This window comes from Gadus macrocephalus, chromosome 4, assembly GCF_031168955.1.
Source record: "Gadus macrocephalus chromosome 4, ASM3116895v1".
In the NCBI taxonomy this organism is placed as follows: domain Eukaryota; kingdom Metazoa; phylum Chordata; class Actinopteri; order Gadiformes; family Gadidae; genus Gadus; species Gadus macrocephalus.
Window position 1 is genome coordinate 16,487,797 of NC_082385.1, and position 25,282 is coordinate 16,513,078.

Sequence of the window (25,282 nt, forward strand, 5' to 3'; positions counted from 1 at the left end):
TTAATCTATGTGGCTTCATTAAAAAATATTTTCAACCTCACTTTGTACTACAGCACTCACCGCATTTTCTGCAGGAAATGTATTTTCTAGTTTATTTTGTTAAACCGAAAATAATTGTAATGAAGTTGAATTCAAAGTTTGAAAGTATTTCAGTCTTGTTTATATTGTGTGCAGGCTATTTACATCATGATCTGTTTGTCCAAGAGGATGATCTCCATCTCGCTGGCTTTCAGGGTGTCTCATTTGATGAGAACAACGAGAAGGCCTTCTACGACTCTGATTCGGAGGAGAAGAGAGACGAGACAGAGACCAAGCCCTACATGATGGACCCAGACCACCGACTGCTGCTGCGCAACACCAAGCCGCTTCTGCAGAGCAGGAACACTGCAGTGAGTACACAGCAACATCACGTACTCTGTTCTCTGCTTTCATCACATTGCTTAACATTAAATAGCATTGCCTAGGAAGTAAGACTATGGAGAAAGAAGTGGACATTCTGTTGGTGAAGATGTTTCTAGAACGCTACTCTGAAGAATGTTGGGGGTACAATGTCTGTCAAGGAGTAGACATACTTGGAGTGTGGTTGGTCAGTGTATCTGGGAGCATCTTTAGAAATAATGCTCCTTTTCGAGTACATACAGAGCATTGTGATGTTTGGAGGGAATACTGGAATTGAACAAGGGTGAATATTTGGTCTTCAATGTACACAACACATTGAAGGCATCATTTGTGTTGGTTAAGCAAAAGCAGTCATTCGGATTGGTTCCTCACCATTTTCAGCATGTGTTCATAACTTAAACACTAAGACCTTGTGGGTGACTAATGGAGACGCTGGTCTATGTTGTCACACACACACACACACACACACACACACACACACACACACACTACCAACACGCATACTGTAGCAGCCTAATGCATCTGAAGGCTGGATGGACGGATGGATGCAGGGATATAAAAAAGCTGAGAGGAAAATGGAGTGGGAGCAGAACTCCATCACCAGGGGCCTCAAGGTCTCTGTCGCTGTGCGGCAGCTGGAGGACAAATGCCCCCAAATACAAAGTTTTGATTAAAAACGCCGCTTGCCTGTGGAGAAAACGTGGCCATGTGCTCCATCTTAATAGAGAGGCTGGATCACATCAGTATGATGGCTGCTGTGCACACATCCTTTTCCGTCGTGCCAGGTTTATTTTTATTTATTTTATTTTTGAAGGTTCTCTGGGGAATCACAGAGGTGCCTTTTTAGAGGGGCTCCGAGAAACATTTTTAGAGATCAGTTGGGTTTAAGATTTTTTTTCTTATTTTGTCTATACTCACTATACCTATGATGTTTTATTTTTCTAGATTGGAATTCATAAACCAAGTTTAGAATTGTATATTGACAGTGAAATCATGCAACAACGACAATAGCAAATATTGAGCATCATCCCTAAAGTCTTATGCTGCGGTCTTTGTGAATGACATCATCACTAGTATCTTCTCCTGGGGTCATTCTGAGTGACATCATTACCAAAGTCTTATGCTGGGGTCTTTGTGAATGACATCATCACTAAAGCCTTGGGGTCTTTCAGGTGGTGATGGCCGTGGCCCAGCTCTACTGGCACCTTGCACCGACGCACGAAGTCAGCGCTGTCACCAAGTCCCTGGTCAGACTGCTCAGAAGCCACAGGTAGGATTCAGACCACCTTGTCTCAGCTCTACACTGCACTGAAGGCCAACAAATACTTCCAACTGATGGATGCAAAAGTCCATATTTAACGTAAATCTACAGATACCAGGAACCCACCGTATTATTCTCATGGAATGGTAAACCACCTAAAGGGGACTGGGAGAATGGTGACTCGTACAGGCCGACACAAACCAGAACCGGCTGGCTGTAGCATTGTTGGCAGAGAGGCTTGTTTCTCCACTTTGTTTCCTTATTCTCTGATGACCTATAGTTGTCATTTTAAGACTTAGTGCAGTCATTTTGTTACATATAGATCCTTTCATTTGGTAGAGCTTTACAGTTTTTGGCATGTAAATGCAGTCAATTAACAGAACTTGGGGGCCGCATACCATTAAGGCCCAGTCCTGATCGCAGCGACCCGGGTTCGATTCCTGTCTGTGTTCCTTTTCTCTATGTCCTCCCCTCTCTCTCCCATACCTTTCTGTCTATCTCAATCTAGCATAAAGCGTAAAAAAGCAAAAATAAATCATAAAAAAAAAATGAAAAAAACTTAACCTGATTGTGAGCCGCATTTATAACGAGGATTGTCTTTGATGAGTGTGTCTGCTGGATGACTAGTGGGTGAATTATTGAGTCATAAAGACATGTCTTTGTCTCTCCAGAGAGGTGCAGTACGTGGTGCTGCAAAACATTGCCACCATGTCGATCCAGAGGAAGGTAAGAGGTCACTACAGAGAGTCCCAGACGATGTGAATCCTGTCACGTCTAACACGATGTGTCTCCCCCACCCAGGGCATGTTTGAACCCTACATGAAGAGCTTCTACGTGAGATCAACAGACCCCACGCACATCAAAACACTGAAGGTAGCTCAACACGGCCATAGAGCTGTTGTGACAAATAGAGTTTAGTTTGAAATTACTATTTTAAATCCTGTGTTTTCGCTCCTCAGCTGGAGATTCTCACCAACCTGGCGAACGAGGCAAACATATCCACCATTCTGAGAGAATTCCAGGTTTGTCTCGGTTTATAAATGTAATTCGTCTTTTATTCATATTTTGTATCATGACCAGCATACATTCCCACTGTAGGGTTAGCGATTGGGTATTCATCTGGCCTCACAAATCAGAAAGATTGAAAGATTTACACTTGTTAGTTGTTGTTGATGGTAAATGGACATGGGGCATTTACACAGCGCTTTTCTAACCAGTGGCCACTCAAAGCGCTTTACAATATTTCCTCACATTCACCCATTCATGCACATATTCACACACCGACTGCGGTTCGAACCACGCAAGGCGACAGCCAGCTCGTCAGGAGTAGTCAGGGTGAGATGTCTTGCTCAAGGACACCTCAACACTCTTCCCTGGCTTGTAGGAGCCGGGTATCGAACTAGCAACCTTTACGGTTACCAGCCAACCTGCACTAGTCCTGAGCTACATGCCGACCCAAGCCTGGCAGTGGTTGGTTTCCTGCCCAGGCTCTGTTCCGTCTCCCCCAGAACATTGCAGATGCTCCTTCTGAGTGCTAACCCCTCTCCCTCCAGACCTATGTGAAGAGCCAGGACAAAGCGTTTGCTGCCGCCACCATTCAGGCCATCGGCAGGTGTGCCACCAACATCTCTGAGGTCACAGACACCTGTCTCAATGGCCTGGTGCTGCTGCTCTCCAACCGAGACGGTACCGTCCAACACACTTGTTTATTATTTATCGTTTATTATCAAGGTCCTGTCGTAATTTGTGTGTGTGTTTGTTCTGTGAAGATCTCTGCGGTGGTGTGTGTGTGTGTGTGTTTTGAGACACTCTGTGCTGTTTTCCACAGAGACGGTGGTGGCGGAGAGTGTGGTGGTGATCAAGAAGCTCCTGCAGACCCAACCCACCCAGCACAGTGAAATCATCAAGCACATGGCCAAGCTCTTTGACAAGATCACGGTACAATGTGCAGGCCTAGAGCTAGAGACTCTAAACGGGTGTGTTCTCATAGGCTAGTGACCTGCAGACGAATACGGTGATCTCGAAAGGGTACAATCAGACTGCAATGTCTGAGTTACATTTAGGGCATTAGCAATGGGAATGGGAATCTATTGTAAGTGCTTGGCACTTGAATCCACAAACATCCTTACTGTACCGACAGCGATATATTGTTTCACCTTCTTCTGGCAAATGTACTTATTGTAAGCCGCTTTCAATAAAAGCTGTTTGTGGAACCAAGTGCCAAGCACTTACAATAGATTCCCATTCCCCGTATACAACAAAGATAGTTAGGATAAGATGCCGCACAACTAAGTTATATACCTAAGTATGACATAAAATAAGTGCGTTAGTTAAGTGCTAGAACATACAACATACAATAACTAGGAGAGGTGGGACAAGGGGTGGCTATGCAGAGTCTCGGTGAACTCTGAACAAGTGCTTCTTGAGTCTTGCGGAAGCTGGCTCTGCAGTTGTTGGTTTAATGAGGCCAGGAGCGGACTTGGATCTCTGTCCTTGTATCCCCTGCTTAAAGGGACCTACTAATGCACAAAATCCGTCACAACTCAGTAGGTCTGTATTGCGGGCAGGCAGTGGTCTGTTAGGGCGCGTTGGGAAAGTTTGCCATTTTGTTTGCGAACACCATTTTCTATTTGGTACATTGATACATACTAGGGGTCTAGTGGCTAGGGTGTTTGGGTCCCAGCTAAAAGTTCTGGGTGAGACAACCCTAACCCTAACCCATTGTGCACAGCCTCCCCTATCTGCTATCTAATGACCACAGGACCTGGATTCTCTGCAAGTCACTTGGGGGTGATCATCATGCTCTTGCGACTTTTCCTTTCTTCCTTTTTACTTTTGACTGTTGTATGACGTATGTATGACGTATGTATACATGTTTAACGTCTCCTAAGCTAGAAAAACGACGTCAGAGCCAGGGGGAGTATTCACGCCCCCCGAGGACGGCCCCCAATAAATGTGTGATACAGCCTGTTTGCGCTCAAACTTTTCTCCCATAATAGTGTGCCATCAGACTGTGCAGTGGGCATTGCAGTCGCCTCCTGGTTACCCACAATGTTAACAATTTCTCTGGGGTGTGAATTTGCAGACACACTTAAAGCAACATGATACAAATCAGAACGTTTTTATAAGACGCCGAAATTGGTTTTGCAGAAATGAACAGTGTGGGGTATTTCTTAACCCTATTCTAGTTGTACCCCCAAATGCAATTATCAACCCTAAAAAGGCATGATTTGGGATCTTCAAAAGCATCAGCTCATTACGGAACTTAAAATAACCTCCAAGCGGCTGAACATGTGTGCTCCCCTCTGCGGGTGGCTAGGTGGCGATGGCCCGGGCCAGCATCCTGTGGCTGATCGGGGAGTACTGCGAGAGGGTGCCCAAGATCGCCCCCGACGTCCTCCGCAAGATGGCCAAGAGCTTCACGTCGGAGGAGGACATCGTCAAGCTGCAGATCGTCAACCTGGCCGCCAAACTCTACCTGACCAACTCCAAACAGGTGAGGGACCCCAGAGGGACCCTAGGGGGAACTGCGCAAAATCAGCTGATTGCAACGTTCCTTACTGTGAGGTTTTCAAACGCTCCGTGGTCAAGCTGCTGCAGTTTTATAAAAAAAAGGTGGCGCAAAAAACACTGCTGTGCTTAAGAGGTTGTGTATTGAAGTGGAATCTCCTTTGTGAAACTGGGTAAGTTTCATAAGATCAGATGGTACATGTGGGGCTATGTGTGGGGTGAGTACCATCACTATCTCCCCTAACTCACCTGAGTAACTCACTTAAAAAGTTATGTGCCACCCTGTATATGACGTTCGTATACATGTTTTGCGTCTGCTAAGCTAGAAAAAAGCTACTCGGGAGGGGGGCCTTAAGGCAACATGATACAAAACAGAGAGTTTTTGAAATAAGCTAAAATTGGTTTTGCAGAACTGAAAAGTGTGAGAATATGAACAGGTATTTTTAACATACAGGCTTGGCAAATGCAATTATTAACACAAAAAAAACATGATATGGGATCTTTAAAATGTTTCTCCAATCCGACAGACCAAGCTGCTGACCCAGTACATCCTGAACCTGGGGAAGTACGACCAGAACTACGACATCCGCGACCGCACACGCTTCATACGCCAGCTGATCGTGCCCAACGAAAAGAGCGGCGCGCTCAGCAAATACGCACGCCGCATCCTGCTGGCCCCCAAGCCGGCGCCGCTGTTGCAGTCGGCCTTCAAAGGTATAACCGCCTGAACCTCCCTCACAACGACGGAAGCTTCTCCGTTTACCTTTGCTCCATAAGATAAACCGAACTACAACATTTACATTTACAATAAGGGCCTTCAGAGACGGTTTTATCTAAAGCGACTTACAATAAATACGTCCGAAGGAGAAACAACAATATATCGGTCGGTATCGTAAGGATGTTCAAAGAGTGCAAAGCACTTCCAATCGCTAAGTTGACCCATTCGCAACAAAGATAGCTAGGATAAGATTCAACATAACTCAGTAAATGTTATGGAGTGCCAGGACGTACCTCAGGGCTATTCAACCTCCTTATCAAGTGGGCCGAAAAGGAAAACCACTGAGGGTTCATGGGCCACACAGAGTAAAACTACGTGAATGAATCGCTACAAATAAATCGTACTTAAAGTAGTGTTAACTTAATATATATAGTACTACTACATGGAATAAACTTGTCAGACGCATTCCTTCCTTCTTCACTTTTAATCATATCATTATTAAAGATTTTGTTCTCACATATTTTGGACACGTATTTAGAATTAAACAATGTTGTTTGAATCATCACAAAACAGAACTACTATATGAGACATTTTGAGTCAGTGAGGAAGATTGCACTGCCTTGTTTGCCTAGTTTGGCTCATCCTGAGACACTCATGCAGCTTCTCATAGGTCATGGAGCAACGTGCCCTTGTTCTGATGGCATTCATATGAGGAAAGCTAGACTCACACGTATCGGTTGAGCCAAACATTGTCAGAATAAGTGATGCCAGTTCCTGATTGTGGGATACTGATACTGGCTAGTATCACCGGCTACACACAGAAACCTGATTTGCATGCAACTATGTTTCTCCTTTATTTTATTTATTTTTTGCATGCAACCTCTTGCGGGCCAGAAAAAAATTAAGAGGGGCCGCATTTGGCCCACGGGCCGCTAGTTGAATAGGCCTGACGTACCTCATACAATAAGTGCTTATATTAAATGCCAGGACGTGGCCATGCAGAGTCTAGGGCAAGTCTTTACAATTGAGTCTTGAGTCTTTTGCGAAAGCTGGTCAGCGACTCTGCGGTCCTGACATCAGCAAGAACGTTCCACCCATGCTTTTGTCTTTTCAAAAAAAAATTACTTCCTCTCAATGACAAAATGTCTTTGCCTTTTTAATTATTTCTCACTGTTTTCCCGTGTCCAACAACAACGTCATGCTAACAAATGTGCTCCTGTATGGCAGTAATATGGCATCCTCTCAATGACAACATAACAACAATGGTGGAATGAGTTCCCGCTCCCCCTACATTAAGAGTATCTGCGTGACACCCATGTGAACTGGACCTCTTCTCTCGGTGGAGTTATGTTAATTCAGCGGGAGAGGGACAATGGAGAATACAGAACCCGTGGTTTTATCATTCTGCTGTGACTAGCTCTCTCTAGGGCACAGGGGTCGTCTGTCTTTACCTAGGACTAATGAGATGGGCAAATTACTCTGTTAACGGTAACCTTTTCTCATTCTCCCTCTTTCTCCCTCTCCCTCACCCTCTCCCTCACTCTCTCTCTTTCTCTCTCTCTCCATCCCCCTCTCCCTACCTCCCTCCCTCCCTCTCCTTGAAACAATTTCGGCCGAATAAGCGTTGCAATACATTAACATTCTGAGGCCGTTTTGCACCAACTGGCTGTTTATGCAAGACGTTAACAGTCCCTGTCATTTTTAATATTCACAATTTAGGGTTTCGTTTTTTAGAAGTGAAGCACAGTTTTGAGAACAAAGCTCCGACTGCACATTGACAACACACACACACGCACACACACACACATACCACCTGAAGCCCATGTAATTAATAGTGTAAATTGGGAGAGGATGTGTAGACCTTGTACTAAAGAGCTCTTTGTTGGGTTGATGACATTAAGCCACATTTTGAATGCTAATAACTGAAGTAACCTTCACAGACTTTTATTTATCTCTCTGTTTCTCATCCACTCCATTGCGTCCTCCATCAATAACTCCTAAACCTTCCCGCTGATGTGTCTGAGCCGATTCCTCCGCCTCCTGTCCCCTTCAGACCGCGATCGCTACCAGCTGGGAACGCTGTCCCACAGCCTCAACCTCAAAGCGTCGGGCTACCAGGAGCTCTCTGATTGGCCAGCGGTTGCTCCGGACCAGTCCGTGAGGAACGTGGAGGTCATCGAGCCGGTACTGGCGGGCCCACTAATGCTCGGTCTCATTATATGCACTTCACATGGATCCGATACGTAGCTGTGGTCTTTGTTCAGACTATTGTTAATACTGGGTTATATGTAAAACCTATTTACTTCACGGTGCTTTCTTTACTGTTTGGTTGAACTAAATGCATGATGCAAGTTCAGTATGTTATGTTTGAGAACAACATGGCCACTCGTTTGGGTCTTTTTCTTAACCATTTCAATAGAATTATCTATGGTAACAGTAATTTTCCCTTCCAACAATTAGGGTTGCTTTTAAAGTCGTATTGCTGTTGGACTTTATCTCACCCATTAACACACAGTTGGTCTACTCCTACTCGGGGGGACTCTTGTTATGGGTCTCCTCTTGTGCGGTGCAGCAGGTGAATGAGTGGGTGCCCACCGTGGGGAAGTCCAAGCCGGCCAAGTCAGCCAAGTCAGAGGACAAGTTCTACTCTGACTCCGAGGGCGAGCAGGTGGGCCGCAAAGGATCCAAGAACAGCAGCAGCAGCAGCAGCAACGACAGCAGCAGCAGCAGCAGCAGCAGCAGTAGTGAAGGTGAGAAACGTTAATATTCCTGTGTTTCTTTAAGTGTCCAGCCCACGTTGAAGTTTTAACTTCAATGAAAACGTTAACAATGAAAGCAATAACGTGTGCTCATGGAATTGCACCACTTCTGTATGCACCATGGTGGTGGTGGGATGTGACTGGCTAGAGCTCATCCAACCGGCTGCAAGGTGAGGTTGACTGTTCCTCCGCGACAAACGGACCTCGGCAGACCTTCCAGACCTCGATGAGCCCAGTGGTGAAGGGCTGTTTTGCAATGGTATAAAGTGTCTACACTAATATATTTTGTGTCAATTTGTGCACACATTGAACTTGTGTGTTGTCTCAGGCTCAGGCTCCGAGGAAAGCGACGAGGAGACGAGCGACGAGTCGCCAAAGAGCTCCAGCCAATCAGGGGAGGGGTCCAGTGAGTCCGAAACGGACCAGAAGAAGGAGAAGAATAAGAAAAACACTGATTCCAAAGCCAAGTCGAAAGCTGTCAACAGGTACGCGGTAGATCACCTCGGTGTCTTGAGACCCCCCTCTCTGCTAATTATAACAGGTGTGCGTTTGTGGTACTCGCTGCGAGCGAACGTGAGCGGCGCTACGCAGAGCCAATAACGCAACGCCTCCATCTGCTCGCCTCTTCAGCCATTTTGTATTCGGTGTGACAAGAGAGGAGACACGGTTCTCTATGGCAACATGGACTGCTTTAAATACACTCTGTTTTCCCTGGGTACCGTGCTGCCTGTACTTTGTGTGGGCGTCTCTCGTTGTTTTATTCTGTTAATTCCTCAGATATTTCAATTTCTCAATCACTCACTCTCACACACACACATTGTGCTTGGCTGGCCGTTCTGCTGGAATATCATTTGCTAGAGTTCCATTAACGAGCAAACTAACGGGCCTTTCCCTCCAGTAGAGCAAGCTGCATTTACATAGCTAATGGATAATGACTTCTGATTGGTCATTTAGCAGTCTGGTGTTCCCGATAAATGAGATTTGAGTCATTAATATCGTCTATGATCACACTCTACACACTTTTTCATCGACAGTACTTGATCTGCTGATGAACACAGCTCACGGCAAACGTTCCTGCTCCCCAGCCCCTCAGATGACCCTGTTCCCTCAATTAGAGGGTTTCATTAGAGCCACTCACACCACTGCTTACAAACACACACACATAGGCACACACAAAGGCACACGCACGACCACCATACACTGACACTCGTGCTCAGGTACACAATGAGATGTGCATGCTCGCAAGATGCACGCACAAAGGCACGCCATGCACATAGAAACTTGTGCACTTTGAGACTTGTGCACATTGAGATAGACACACGCACGCACGCACGCACGCACGCACGCGGGCGCGCATACACAGTGAGTGATTAGAGTGGCTTACCCCAGCGCTTCCACAACAAACGCAGCATAATGCCCTCATTACAGCCCAGTCATTCCAGGCAGGGCCTAATCATGCCCACCGTGATTTATATCGCTTTCTCCTGTTCCCAGCAAATGAAATCTGTAGGCCAAATTAATACTGGCTTTTCATCATCTCCCAAGTTAAAAAGCCAGCTACCGTCACAATTCTCCTCATTAATTGAACAGCTGAGGAGAGCAGGCAGCCGGAGTAAACACTCATTATGGGGACAAATTGAAGAGATGGAGCAAGTGGAAGAGATGGTGGTGGGGGGGAGGGGAACGCAACAGTCAATTAACTTGGCAAAACAAAAGCATATTGATAGTTGCTGTTTGAACCAGCAAAGTTGAAGTTCTCACTTTGTCTAAAAAGATAGTGTTTTGAATTTTAATATATTCTCTTAAAGTGGCTTTCTCAGTTACAAATTGTTTGTTAAATATCCCCAAAACCCTTTCAATGTCCTCAAGCATTGCTTAGTGCTGTAGCTTGGCTGTGTGGTCTGGGCTTTCTTTCAAAGTGTGGAACAGGGAACCTTCTGGTTGGGGAGGCCTCCAGGTAGGCTGCAGGTACAGGCTTAGCACCCAGAGCAACCTCAAGCCCTCATTGTGCTTCCTGTGTTTCCTCTCCAGCGAGTCTGAGGAGAACAACAACATGGTCAGCAGCTCTTCAGAGGACGGCTCCTCCTCCTCAGAGTCCTCCTCCTCAGACTCGGACTCGGACACAGAGCAGAAGAAGAGCTCCAGCAGGTCCAAACCTAAGGTGAGCGTTTCACAGAGGACCCAGCCGTCCGGTGATGTCCGCACTGAGATCCAGCGGGCTTCACAGTTCAACAGGGGTGGCTTGTGGCTCAGGAGGTAGGGCGGCGTTGGCTGGTAACCGGAAGGTTGCCAGTACAATCTCTGGCTCCTCCTAGTTTAGTGTCGAGGTGTCCCTGAGCAAGACGCCTCACCCTGACTGCTCCTGATGAGAGCTGGCTGTTCCCTTGCATGGCTGACCCGCCGTCTGTGTGTGAATGAATGGGTGAATGTATGGCAATATTTTAAAGAGCTTTGAGTGGCCACTGGTTAGAAATGCGCTGTATAATACAGTCCATTTAACAGTAAGGACCATGTACGGGGAAACGTATAGTCCCGCTCGGTGTAGCATTGCTGTGGACTTGCGGTAAGCATCCAAACGCTATATACCCAGCCGGCTTGCGTGTTCACCCACCACTATAAAGGAGGTTTAATTCTGCTTTACTACGAAGGAGGGTTAATGCTTCGCTGATAGTTTTTGCGGTTGACTGACATGAGTTATCGCCTATCATTGATGTGTGCGTGTGTGACGGGGAGTTTGATGTGAAGTAGGACCGAGTGAGATAAAGGTTTGCAACGGACAGAGCCAAAACATTTAGCGGAGAGTTGCATCAAAATAACAATTTACAAGACAAGATCTGCATTTTAATTTACCAATAATTGTGTACCAAGGAGATTATTGAAAGGTAAATGTTCTGTGAATCAGAAGAAAATTATATTGGATGTTACCTACTCTACCTACTCTACTATAATTCTGCCACTGTTAACCTCCATTATCAAACCAGTCGACACATGCAACCACTTCATCCTTCTCAGGTCGATATTGACGACAATATTGCAACTTAATTCAATCTTTACTGCATTGCAAGTAACGATTATAGAGAGTCAGACACTGAAATGCTGTTTCTGCTTTACAAGGCTCCTCCCAACAGTGCTGATGTATTCATGCACTTTCTTGATCATTTGATGTTTTTTTTATTTAATAATTGTAAGAGCCCTGTTGGCAGTGGACTATTAACTGTTGTGATTAAACTCAATATTCAGTTACATTACTTTTAAAATAGCAAATGCAAATCTAGGTGTAATGGTAAAACTTATTTTATCGTAAGAGTATGTATCATCCAATACAATATTGCACATATTTTTCCTTTTTCTTCTCATTCACACAACATTTACCTCTCAATAATCTCCTCCTACATACTTATTGGTAAATTAAAATGCAGATCCTGTCTTGTAAATTGTTATTTTGATGCAACTCTCCGCTAAATGTTTTGGCTCTGTCCGTTGCAAACCTATATCTCACTCGGTCCTACTTCACATCAAACTCCCCGTCACACACGCACACACCTTTTATCCATCCCACGTTCTGCATGATGAAATTCCCATTTCATACATTTTGTCATTTCGGCATCCAGCATGAATTATGCATTTCTTTCTGCCAGTTCTCTCGCTCTCTGTCTCTCTCTCTCTCTCTCTCTCTCTCTCTCTCTCTCTCTCTCTCTCTCTCTCTCTCTCTCTCTCTCTCTCTCTCTCTCTCTCTCTCTCTCTCTGTGTGTCTCATATCTCCTCCCTCGCCCATCTTAACCTTCAACCTGGTCTCCATTATCTCCAACATGCATCAGTCCCAACAGAACTGATCAGATGCAGGCCATGATAAACTCTTACTGTACGTTGTCTTCCCCCCGCCTGCGCCGTACAGTACATCCCGGTTCCCCCCCAGCCTCCGTCAGCAGAGGGGAATGTTCCGCTCCCTCCTCTGCCTGATGGGAATGTGGCTGTTGGGACTCGCGTGCAGAGCAAAGACCCCGTGTAAATGGCTTGGGTGTGCTAGTGCGTGTTTGAATGGATTACCATGCGGGGTGGTTGCGAGGCACTAGGGTGCATTTGTCGCAATCCCTACGAGTCAGAAGCGTGACCGTGACCCGTCGCTGCGGCCCGGCCTGTATCGGAGGTGACGTGGCGACGCAGATCCCCCGTGTGTACGCTCGGCACCTTCTCCTGGAGGGCGGGCGCCGCCACACCGCCAGCTGTCAGTGGGATTGAAACGTCTCGCACGCACACCCAACATCACACTCCAAACAGTTTCAGCCCGCCGGCCCGTCCGTCAGTCGCCGTCGTCTCTTTCAGCTGTCACGCTGTCGGGGCCCCCTGGCACCGCCGCTGGGCTCCGTCAGGCTGCTGGTGATGCTGGGGGCTTACTGGTGAGTTACTGGTGTGGTTTTATGTTGCAGGCGCACGAGCGGCCCCCGAAGGAGGTGTCTCTGCTGGATCTGGATGACGGTGAGTTGAGGACCTCCTCCTGTTCCCACGTTTCGCCGGTCGGTTTTCAGAGCGACGCGGTGGACAGAGAGTTGGTCGGTGTGCCTCCACAGAGACACGCTGCGTGCAGCATCACCCTCAACAATAACAAACCTCCACATCAGCTGAAGACATAAAGAGTACAAATCGGGAATATATTTCCAATTGAATCAAATCAGAAGTATAATGAGAGTAAACAAAACATAAACACTTGGGTTTGTCGCTCACGGCGTAAACAGTGATTGTCCTTGTCAGTGAGAAGTCAAACTATTGTTGTTGTGATGAGTGCAGAATGATGATTACGGCTGGTGTTGTTCGTCTCTTGCAGTGACTCCATCCGCCCCGACCACACCCAAGGCCTCAGCGTACTCCCCCAGTCTGCTGTCAGACCTGGAGGGACTGTCTCTCTCCAGCGTATCCTCCCCAATGCAGGTGTGTGTCTCGTCTGCTGGCATTTCGGTCCGTGCACCATATTCGTGCACATGTGAGAGATAAAAGAAGTAACCATTTTCTCCAACAGTTGTGTGTGTGTGTGTGTGTGTGTGTGTGTGTGTGTGTGTGTGTGTGTGTGTGTGTGTGTGTGTGTGTGTGTGTGTGTGTGTGTGTGTGTGTGTGGGGGGGGGGGGGGGGGGGGGGGGGGGGACAGTGATAGTGAACAGGTTACATATGAAGTGCTGAAATTAGCTCTCTATCCCTGGTGGAGCGTCTCTGCTATTGACCTTTTCCGCCCTTATCCTCGTATTTATAACCGGCATCCCTGCCCGTTTCCCCTTCATTAGTTATAGTCTGACTCTATCTTTGTGTGTGTGTGTCTGGCTGTCTGTGTGTCTTTATCTGTTTGTGTGTCTCTGTCCCTCTCTCTCCCTCTCTGTCTCTGTCTTCCTCTCTCCCTCTCTCTCTCTCTCTCTCTTTCTTCTTGTCTCTCTCTCCCTCTCTCAGTCTCCATCTCTGTCACCTTCCATCCCTCTCTGTCAGCTGTCGGGTCCCCTGCGTCGTCGCCGTGTGTATACGTGATGGTTGACCTTTCTGCCGTTGACAGCTTCTTTCTCTCCTTGTGTGCGGTCTTGTTTTCCCATAGGAGCAAATGGCGTTCCAGGTTGTGGTCTCTGTGGGAGCAGTGTATCTATTTGTTCTTTTTGTTCATTTCTAAACAAACTGAATTTTCTATTGACCCGCTCTAGAAACACATTTTTGGTGTTCAGATTGATAAACAAACTTGAAATAGCTGGACGTACTTAAAAATAAGGATATTAGGATCACAGTAGTTCCTTTCATGTTGTTGGTGGACGCCGAGTTACTGGTGTACAGTAACTCGGCCAGCAGTAGTCAACTGTTAAAAAGTGTTGTAAAGGTTTCAAATGATCACTGTGTAGACGGACCAGTGTAGAAATACATTGTGCAAATCCCCTTCTGAAAGCTTCATCCACTCGCAAATTTTGTTTTCTTCAGTCGAATATCTCCATAACGTAACAAGCTACAAGGCGTAGCTCCGCCCCTTTCGGTTTTTGGTTTCCTGCCGTGTCATCTCCACACAGAAGTTCTGCTATAACACAGTAGGACTGCTGGGTCAGAAGTTCTGCTATTACACAGTAGGACTGCTGGGTCAGAAGTTCTGCTATTACACAGTAGGACTGCTGGGTCAGAAGTTCTGCTATTACACAGTATGACTGCTCAAGGATTAGACTAAATCCAAATCCATGAACAAGACTATATCCGAGGGTAGGTTCCTAAGACTTGGCGTTCTCCACCCCCTCTGTTGAGCTTTTGCCTCCTGGAGGGTTATTCTCTGTTCCAGTGCTGCCCATCACACCTGCCTGTCCATCAGGATGATTGACGGCTGCTCTCAGGCCTGGTTTATGCCTGGCTTGTCTGTGTTTACGCTCCGCAGGACTTGTCAGTCTCTCGGTGGCTTGGGGTGAAGGCTAGGGAGTAATGGAAAATCCAAATGCAGATTACAACTGATTTAGAGTCAATTCTATGCATAAATACATGATGGGCATCAGAATTCATAGACAAGGTAAATAACTACAGCTTTATGCTCCTCGCCGCCGTAAACCCCTCCGCCCATCTCTCCCCTTCACACACACACACACACACACACACACACACACACACACACACACACACACACACACACACACAGGCCCCAGTGTCATTTCTATTTCTCTCCAATACGCCCCCAACGGCAGAGAGCCGGTCTCAGCTGAGTGCCCAGCCCTTTTAGAGAATTACTGCATGGTTATCAAAGGCATTTAGATTAACCCCGGACCCCGCTCTGACCTCCCCCCGCCCCTCTCCTTCCTCGGCCGGGCCTACCGCTCCCTCTAATAACATTTTGACATTAGATTCTCTCCCGCAAACGCCTTTTAAAGCGCCCGGCCTGCCCCCCGTGCTCCCCAGCCGCAAACCTCTTTCCCGACCGCTGTCCGAGCCACGCGGTGGCGGCGGCAGCGCCGGCTGATAACGTTTCATTCATAATTAGCATGCCGGCGAGCGGGGCCGCGCTGGGGGGAAATTGAACTGTCAGCGGGGGGGCGCAAGGCGGTTGACCCCATCACGCCCCGGGGAGGGGGGGGGGGGCGGGGGGGGCATCATAATTTGTTCATTTGGTGCCCATCAGGCGGGTGCCGGCCTCCCCCCTTGTGCCTCCCCCCTCATCTCCCTCTCACCCGTCTGACCCCTCCCCTCGCTGGGTCCAGCCTAATTATGGAAGGGCCAGAGGAGTCTCCGCCCCCCATGCTGCTGCTGCCACGGGGGATAACTACCGTGAAGCTAGCCAATGAGCTAGCCATGACGAAACCCGTGGAGCTTCGACAGAGAGCTATTGTTGCTAATGCAGCGTTAGGACTGCCGACTTTTATGTTTCACTTTTTTGACTTTAGGTTTCATTATATATAAATTTTCCAACATCAATCATTCATTAATGAACATATTTCTTAAATGTTGTTTTTTAGATTTCAGCATCTGTGGTAAGATGTAATTATTCGTTATTATAAACATAGTTAGTTAATCGGCGATTTTCTGATGTGTTTTTCATATTTTTCCCTACTTTGTGGTTGTGTGACAGTTTCTTCTCCACACAACCTCTAATAATGGATCGGTCTTGTAACAGCGCCTGTAGATGAATTAATGGCGAGGTCCCCTGCATAGTAACTGTTGGACTCTGTTCCTCTAAACACCCCTTCCCATCGCCTGGGTTCACTTGTTTTGTTCAGAAATTGGGAATTAATGGTTTTTGAATACCTAATCTGGAGGTAAATTGCCGTAAATGAACTGGCCCTGGGTCTGCGTGCCGCGCAGTCCTGCCGGTGCGGTGGAGTAACATTGGCCAACATTAACGTACCATCAAGGTCCTTCCACTCCACCCCTCCATTAATTGTCATCTCCAGAGTTAGGGGAACAATTACGGCCAAAAGTCAAACCCCATGCGCCTTACCCCGCCTCCCTCACTTCCTCCCAGCAGCCATTTTAGTGCCCCTAATGAAAATCCCATCCCTTAAGTCTTCTGACGCATATGAAGGAAGAAAACTAAAACGAAATGGATTTTCAATGCATGCCCAATGCATCTGCGTTCGTTCCCCACCTCCAACACCCTCCTCCACAACACCCTCCGCCACCAACCACCTCCACCTCCTCCAAAACCGCTCCCACCCCCGCACCCCAACCAACACAACCACTACCTCCACTGACACCGCCATCACCATGACCCATCGCTGCCACCACCTGCTCCATTTCCCCCACCTCTATCCTCCTCCACCTCTATCCTCTTCCACCACCTCTATCCTCCTCCACCTCTATCCTCCTCCACCAACTCTGTCTTCCTCCACCTCTATCCTCCTCCTCCTCCACCTCTATCCTCCTCCTCCACCTATATCCTCCTCCTCCACCTCTATCCTCCTTCACCTCTATCCTCCTCCGCAACCATCCCCACCGACTCTCTCCTCCACCTCTCTCCTCCTCAACCTCTATCCTCCTTCTCCACCTCTATCCTCCTCCTCCTACACTATCCCCCTCCACCAACTCTGTCCTCCCCCACCTCTATCCTCCTCCACTGTCCTCCTCCACCTTTATCCTCCTCCTCCTCATCTATCCTCCTCCACCTCTATCCTCCTCCACTGTCCTCCTCCACCTTTATCCTCCTCCTCCTCCACTGTCCTGCTCCACCTCTATCTTCTTCCACCACCTCTCCCCACCCTTTGCTGTCAAATTGGGCTTCTTCCGCACTAAGCACGACAAGATTCCGCTGGCGACGGCTCTTCCCCTGTTTAGTTTCCCTGTGTTTATGTCAGCGGGATTCTCAGGTCATTTCCCTGGGAGGATGCGGCGAGCGTCCGACTCTGAAGGTGACTGGCGTCTCGTCCATCACACGCCGCCGCCGCCTCCCGCCTCCCGCTTTAACTTGATACATAATAGAGCTCCTCCATCACCTTCCTCTCCCGGTGTCACCCCCTACTGCCCCTCCTCCCCCCCCGTCTCCTGTCCGGGCACAGCCAGGGTGGGGGGTGGGGCTGGGTGAGGGTGTGATGGTGACTGACAGGGGGAGTCAAGGTTACATCTCTTTCTGTTATTTACACTTTAGAGTGCTGGTCAGGCGCTGGTTAGCACAAGCGTGTGGGTGGGGGTCTGTTAATAAGACACAGGTGTGTGTGTGTGTGTGTGTGTGTGTGTGTGTGTGTGTGTGTGTGTGTGTGTGTGTGTGTGTGTGTGTGTGTGTGTGTGTGTGTGTGCGCCATCCAGGATTGTACCAGACTGTATTAGACTGGTGATGATGAGCAGTACAAAGATACGTCCTCCTCTCTCTGCAGGCAGGACCTTGAGTGGGGGCTGGGGGATAAATCCATGTGGCAGATGTTACAGGAAGCTTTATCGACAACGACTGCTCTTGACAACATCCAAACATTGCCTGATAAATTAACAGATGGGCTATGTTTGTTTATCTCTCAGAGAGAGGAGAGGGGGAGAGCGAGAGAGGGAAAGGAGGGGAGAGTAAGGGGAGAGGGAGAAGGATATAGTGACCAGAGATGAGGAGGAAAGAGGGAACAGAGAGTCGGAGAGGACAGAGAGGTCGTCTTCTCCTTTTGTGACAGTTATTTTCACAACCGATTGAAAGTAATCCACTCCTGTTTCTAAACATGACAGATGTGTTATGATAACCCTTGTTTATGTACTGTTAGTTAGGAAGGTAAATGTGTTTACTTTGAGAAAGCAAGCTCCTTAGTTCATCCAGCCTAAAGTTGTTCTAGTGAATGACTCGATGATAGTGAACCCGCTTTTCACATTGTTTATTTTGTTGGTTCTCCTTGGCAAATAAAATGTGGATTATTTGATCTACTATCAGTGCAGACGCATATAGAGAATGGATCTTCTCCAAAGTTTAAAGTTGGTCCTTGGCAATCGAGAGGTCTTGGGGAGGTTGAGCGTTTCACATCTTCAAGATTCAATGATTGAATTGAAAAATCTCCAGTCCCAAAAATACCTGTTTTCAGTGATACACGCCTGTGTACAACGTGTTGTTGATTTACTGCCTGAGTTTGACAGTGCCTCAAACATCTTAAATTAGCTTAATTAGATGTTTGTCTGCTTCACACACTACTTTACATATTTTCTTACTGAATTGGATTTAATCATTTGTTTGGTTTTTGGACGAGATATTTCTTGTCAAACTGTCTATATTTGAGGCATAAAATATAGTTTGGTTGTTAGCTCTGGGGTTGACCGTGCGATTGACAAGTAGCATAGAGTTTGCGTGTTAAGGTGTGATAAACAATTAGCAAGTAGGTTAGCTGCGTGTCTCTCTCTTTCACTCTCTTTCTCTCTCCGTCTCTCTCTTTCTCCTAAACTTTATTTCTGTCTCTCGGTTTCTCTCTGTCTCCATTTATCCTTTTCTCTCTCACACTGTCTCTCTGTCTCTCTATGTCTTCATATCACTCTCTCTGTCTATCTCTTTTTGTTTCTCTCTCTCTTGGTCTCTGTCTCTGTCTGTCTCAGTGTCTCTTTCTCTCTCTGTCTGTCTCTCTTTCTCCCTCTGTCTCTCTCTGTCTCGATCTCTCTCTTTCTCTCTCTGTCTCTCCCTTTCTCTCTCTGTCTGGCTCTTGGTCTCTAGCTTTGTCTCTCTCGCTCTGTCTCTGTCTCTCTCTCTCTCAGTCTGTCTCTCTTTCTCTCGCTGTCTCTCTTTCTCTCGCTGTCTCTCTCTTTCTCTCGCTGTCTCTCTCTTTCTCTCTCTGTCTGTATCTTGGTCTCACTCTTTCTCTCTCTCTCCGTCTGTCTCTTTCTCTTTCTCTCTTACTTACTCTCGAGGTACAAATAAACAACTGAACGTTGTTCCTCTTCGACAACATCACCACCAGGGAGATCTTAGTTGCGTTGTTGGCCTAAATTCCAAGAGTGTGTGTGTTATTGCCATTGAAGAAGACAAGCTGCCAATCCCCTAACCTCACTATGTACAAAACATGTTAGGCTTAATGAGTGCACTGTGCCCAAGACGCAATACCTAAACATGCATCCCTTTCTGTGCATCTTGTTCCTCCATTGCTGGGGTAATGCCATTTCCTGTGGTTGAAAAGGTAAAAGCCTTGCTGAAAGGCGAGGTCTGGCCTCAGAAGGCTTTGTGTTCCTCCTTCATTAGCAGGGTTTTTATTCAGCCCTGCTCTGCCTCTTCCATACTCAGCCCACTTTCCTCTGGTTCTGCTGATGGATGATGTGGTAAAGTAGGCTCCTGCGTTACTGGAGGGTAATGAAGCCAAATGGCCGCTCTGTTGCTGGTGGCCTCCTGAAGATGGCTCATCTTTCTGTTTTCCTTCTTTCTTTCCCCTTTACCTTTGTCTGCTGGGGGTTTTAAGTAGTCGGTGGAAGAGGACAGACTCTACTGCTACAGCACTTTCTTCCTATTGGAACAGAACTCTGTTCATTTCATTCATTTTCTTTTATTTAAGAAATGCATTTGTGTAATTTGAGGAATTGGCCGAGCCTATTTTCCCCTGATTTGGCGTTTGGATTTGTCTCCTCCTTATGAAGAACGTACAGAAAACAAACATCAAACACGTCTGAATGCACTGCTGTTTTACTGCTCTCCTGTCTATAAAATACCTTATCAAACCGCGACAGGAAATAAGTTTGGTAAAATATGGTAATACAAAAAAAGACTTAATTAAAATAAGAACTAAAAATGGACAGAAATAGATCTATTGCCCTTATGGATGGTAAAGCTGCTGGATGCTGTCTGGTCTAGCTGTCTCTGAGCCTCTGGCCCTGACCCCTGGACCAGAGGCCGGCTTCATCACCTCACATCCCTCCTCCCTCCAGGTGACGGTGCAGCCCTTCGGGCCGGTAAAGAGCCACGAGTTGCTCCACCACATGTCGGGCAAGGGCCTCTCGGCGCGCTACCACTTCCCCCGGCAGCCCTTCCTGTACCAGCCCAGCATGGTGCAACTGCAGATCACCCTGACCAACGCCTCGGACCAACCCCTGGAGGGGATCCACCTGGGGGAGCACAGCCCTGCCAGCCTCACCCTGCACCGCTTCAGCCCTGTCGGTACGGAGTCACACAATACTCACCATAACACTCTGAATCATATTGGCCGTAAACCTCACCATAATACTCTGAACCATATTGGCCGTAACACTCACCATAATACTCTGAACCATATTGGCCGTAACACTCACCATAATACTCTGAACCATACTGGCCATAATACTCACCATAATACTCTGAATCATACTGGCCATAATACTCACCATAATACTCTGAATCATACTGGCCATAATACTCACCATAATACTCCTAATCATACCTAAAATAATAATCTCAATCATACTCATAACACTTTTGGTCATACTCGTATTCCTAAATTTCTCTGCTGAGATGAATAAAGTATATCTTATCTTATATTAATACTAACAATAATAATCTTAATCATACTCATAATAGTAATCAAAATAATAATACCCAGATATTCATACACATATTCATAATAATAGTAACAATGCTCATATTAATGCACATACTCACAATGACACTCTTTATAATCATATTCCATAATCCATTACTATTTACATCATGCTTTTCAAGACAAAGTAAAGATACTAGTGTCTGTGTGTGTGTGTTGGTTCGGGTGTGTGTGTTCATTTAATGAGACGCAAAACAATAAAATATTTCATTTCTAAAGAAACTTAACATTATAAGATATAGAACAGTAAGTATGTGTAAATCGTACTACTATAATAGCAGGCCTGTCGCACCAGTTACTGAAGTGCGCATGTGCCAAGCGCGAAAGCATATACACACCGCAAGCACGCAAATGCTCACGAACATACACGGAAACGAACACACATGCGCACACACTACACGCATATAAGCCCGCGCACACACCGCACGTCAACACAAAGGCAGCGACACATACACGGAAGCGCACGCACACGCAAGCACGCACCCGTGCACACACCGTGCGACACTCGACCAGGTAAAAACATAACGGCTCCGCCGGCGACAAACTCTCCCAGGTAAGACGTTCTGTCTATAGACTATATAAATTGTGATAAAATAAGGGAAGAGACTATTTCTCACCTCGACAAGCAACGGCAGGTCGTTCTTTTTGTCATATAATAACTGTTTAATTCAAACATTGTGCTGACCGGCATATCAACACACAAGTGACGTGTTCTTAAAGAGACCGTGTCCCTATAACACAACGAAAACATGTCAATAACACAGTAGGCTATGGTGAATTATGTCTATGGAGTCCACCACAAGACTACTCTTTACTCTCCTCCTTGAGCCTCCCGAAATGTCTTTACACTTTGTTGCTCAAACTTAATATTACTCCTCCTTGAGCCTCCCGAAATGTCTTGCGATATTGATGTCCCCCTTCCCCCTGTGGACTGGTTTAGTTTTATTTTTCTTATGTTTTGTGTGTATGCTATGTGTGACTGTAGGCTACTATGGCCTATCTTGGCCAGGACACTGGAAGAGATGTTTAATCTCAATGATTATTATTTTCAACTAACCAATAGTAGTTGCCTTGCATTTTAAAATGTAAATGCACTTATCAGCCCTGAATCACAGAAAACTCTACTATCAATAAATGTCCCATAGGATGTGATACCACTCAAAATGTTCCTCCATAGTTGTCTATTTGCTTGTTTTCTGTCAGTATATATTTCATTCCCCAATCTTACAGAAGCCTGTATATTTCATTCCCCCCATCTTACAATAGCCAATATGACTTTATATTCCTAGCCTGCTCGATCGATTAGGAATAGAAATGCACATTATCGCCATACATCTCCTTCTCCATCTACATGATCTGCAGTCCACCCAGCACACCCCTGGGCCCAGGTCTCTCCTCTCTTGCCTTCTCTGGGTGTTTCCTCTCCTTAATTCTTTCTCCCTCTCTCTCCGTCTGTCTCTTTCACTCACACACACACGCACACACAGACACACATACACACACACACACACACCGAGAGAGAGAGAGAGAGAGAGAGAGAGACAAAAAGACGGTGCAATCAAGCATGTTTAAACCGTCAATTGCCTGGATTGATTGGTCATTGATGGACCTGCAGCAGCCAAACAGTGGGTAATTTGGATCGATTGGGCCAAGCTCCACTGAGTGGACGCTGGACCCACTATGGATGGTCTGCGCTGGACAGACCATAGTTCATCTATTTACACAATTGTTGTGGGAATGTTATGCAGAGCTTTTGTTCATCATTTAACTATTGCCCATCCTGTTTTCTTGTAAGATCCCATACCAATGCAGATGCAATGGTTTTAAATTGTAAGTCACTAAGGGTGTTAGTCTTCTCATTCACTTGGTTTGAGTTCATATGACATATTATTTGCACTTTTCTGTCCATACATGTCTTTTGGACAAACTGTTTTGTAAACGTTCCCCACACAAATGCCAGACATTCATCACAGGAATGCTTCCTTCTGATTTGCCCACATTTCTACAGCTGTGACGAAAAGCTATCCGTCCAGTATTAGGCTTTGACTTCACTACGCCACTATTCCTGTGCTCTATGTATTTAACATATGTGTGCATAGCTTCCAGAGTCTGGTTTTGTGTGACGGCACACAAAGAGCTCAATAAGACCAGATTAGCCTAGGTCAAAGAACAAGCTGAACCATCCAACCACACGCATGCCTGGTGGAGATTCCTGCCCCCTGGAGCTCTGGTTGCACTTGCTCTGCTCCTCTGTGTTAAAGAGTTTCTACAGTAGAACAGCCTCCACTCCCCGAGGGGGGGGACACTCCACAGCGGGCAGGTCGAGGTTGTTGTCTCTCCTCGTCCCCGTCCTCCTCCCCTCTCCCCTCTCCTCCTCCTTGCCCCTCTCCCCTCTCCTCCTCCCGCCCCTCTCATCCTCCTCCCCGCTCCCCCTCTCCCTTCTTCCCCATCTCCTCATCTCCCCCTCCCCCATCTCCTCCTCTCCCCTGTCCCCCTCCCCCCTATCCCCTCTCCTGTCTCACCCTCCCCCATCTCCTCCTCTCCTCTCCCCTCTCCCCCTCGTACTCTCCCCTCTCCCCTCTCCCCCTCGTACTCTCCCCTCTCCTGTCTCCCGCCCGATGTTCCCGCTCTCGTCTCTCTCTTCAATGGTTTCGGGCTCCGGTAGACGAGACGCCCGGTCACGCCTGTTCAGCTGCCCCACACACACACACACACACACACACACACACACACACACACACACACACACACACACACACACACACACACACACACACACACACACACACACACACACACACACACACACCACATCTCCTTTTTGATACGGCGGCGCTCATGTTTTTGACTCGCCTGTTGTTGTGGAGATGTGCTAGTCTGTCATGTCTCTCTGTGTGGCTGCTTTTTTGAGGCAGAGGTAAAGGGGATGAGATTTGAAGGATAGATTTCTCAAATGCAGTGGCCTTGCCTTGTGAAGTAGAAAACACAAGTGGTGTGCATGCCTGTCTGTTCCACTCTGTTGCCCCCCCCCCCCCTATCTTCTCCTCACCTCCCCAGCTCTCCATCCTTTCCTGACTCTCCCCACTCTGCCCATGTCACTCATGCTTCCTCTCTTCTCTCTCCTTTTCTCTACTTGTCTCTCCTCTCACCTCCTCTTCTCCTCCTCACCTCTCTCCTCGCTCCTCTTCTCTACTCGTCTTTCCTCTCACCTCCTCCTCTCCTGTCTACTTGTCTCTCCTCTCACCTCTTCCTCTCGTCACTTCTCCTCTCTCTTCCTCTCCTCTCCCCTCTCCTCTCTATTCTCTACTCGTTTCTCCTCTCTCACCTCCTCCTCTGCTCTCTTCTCCTTTCTCTCTGCTGTATCCTTTCATCAGAACGACTTGAGCCACAGGCCTCGGTTACCGTTTCCATGGGAATCGACTTCAACGACTCCACGCAGGCGGCCAACTTCCAGTTGTGGTAAATCCCTTCCCTGACGCCCCGGCGGACAGCATCACTCCACACATTCGACCTGTGTTTTCTCCTGCAGCTGTCTCATTGCTCCCTTCTGTTGTTCCCCCCCCCCCCCCGGGGAACTCGCCCTGTCCGTACTCTTGTTACCGACCCCCCGGTACTTGTCTAATTCCAAACCCAAGTCCATTTCCTTCTCTCTCTCCCTGTTTTCTGTGATTTATGCTCTGTGTATGTGTTCCCTGGTCCCAGGTGAGGCATCAGCCTCCATTGATCCCTGTTCCCCAGGATAACTATTATTCTCCTCTAATCAGACCCGGCCCAAATCAAACCATCGCTGGAGGCGATCGATAGCCCCATCACAAAGTCTCTTTGGGATGGAGAAATCAATCCATCAGCTCGCAAAATGCTTGACCCTAACCGAAAAAATTTCAACTAGTTTGAGTTGAAGCTGAACTAAAAGTGTTTCGTTATTAATTTATTTTTTAAGTTTCAGTAACTAAACAGTGTTGTTTATTTTTTAGAAGTTAATGTTGTCTTACAATAAATATTGTTATATATTGTAACTTGACTGGCCAGATAAGGAAAATACTTTTAGACCTTATTTTTTTTTGGTCTTTCCACGTTCCAAAATCTCTCCCCTGCCCATGGGGGATAAATAATGATCCATAGTAACACTTTTAACGAAGTAAAGAAGTAGTACTCCGACGTGTGACTGTATGTTGTTCTGCTGACTGTATGTTAT

At 47.0% G+C, this 25,282-nt stretch overlaps 1 protein-coding gene across 6 annotated transcripts in view; it reads left to right on the forward strand.

Moving 5' to 3' along the window:
• Nucleotides 1–25,282, forward strand: part of ap3b1a (adaptor related protein complex 3 subunit beta 1a) — a 55,825-nt gene that overhangs the window by 20,507 nt on the left and 10,036 nt on the right. For 2 of the 6 annotated variants that reach the window (XM_060050559.1, XM_060050556.1), the window contains exons 8-24: nucleotides 234–389; nucleotides 1,572–1,669; nucleotides 2,332–2,386; nucleotides 2,462–2,533; nucleotides 2,620–2,682; nucleotides 3,214–3,346; nucleotides 3,489–3,598; nucleotides 4,980–5,156; nucleotides 5,698–5,884; nucleotides 7,942–8,072; nucleotides 8,461–8,647; nucleotides 8,982–9,132; nucleotides 10,679–10,808; nucleotides 13,075–13,123; nucleotides 13,470–13,573; nucleotides 20,444–20,672; nucleotides 24,462–24,546. In XM_060050559.1, coding sequence (XP_059906542.1) covers nucleotides 234–389; nucleotides 1,572–1,669; nucleotides 2,332–2,386; nucleotides 2,462–2,533; nucleotides 2,620–2,682; nucleotides 3,214–3,346; nucleotides 3,489–3,598; nucleotides 4,980–5,156; nucleotides 5,698–5,884; nucleotides 7,942–8,072; nucleotides 8,461–8,647; nucleotides 8,982–9,132; nucleotides 10,679–10,808; nucleotides 13,075–13,123; nucleotides 13,470–13,573; nucleotides 20,444–20,672; nucleotides 24,462–24,546 — 2,117 coding nt within the window. Of the gene's footprint in view, nucleotides 1–233; nucleotides 390–1,571; nucleotides 1,670–2,331; nucleotides 2,387–2,461; nucleotides 2,534–2,619; nucleotides 2,683–3,213; nucleotides 3,347–3,488; nucleotides 3,599–4,979; nucleotides 5,157–5,697; nucleotides 5,885–7,941; nucleotides 8,073–8,460; nucleotides 8,648–8,975; nucleotides 9,133–10,678; nucleotides 10,809–13,074; nucleotides 13,124–13,469; nucleotides 13,574–20,443; nucleotides 20,673–24,461; nucleotides 24,547–25,282 lie in introns of all 6 variants that reach the window. The other 4 variants (XM_060050561.1, XM_060050557.1, XM_060050560.1 and 1 more) reach the window with 4 other exon arrangements.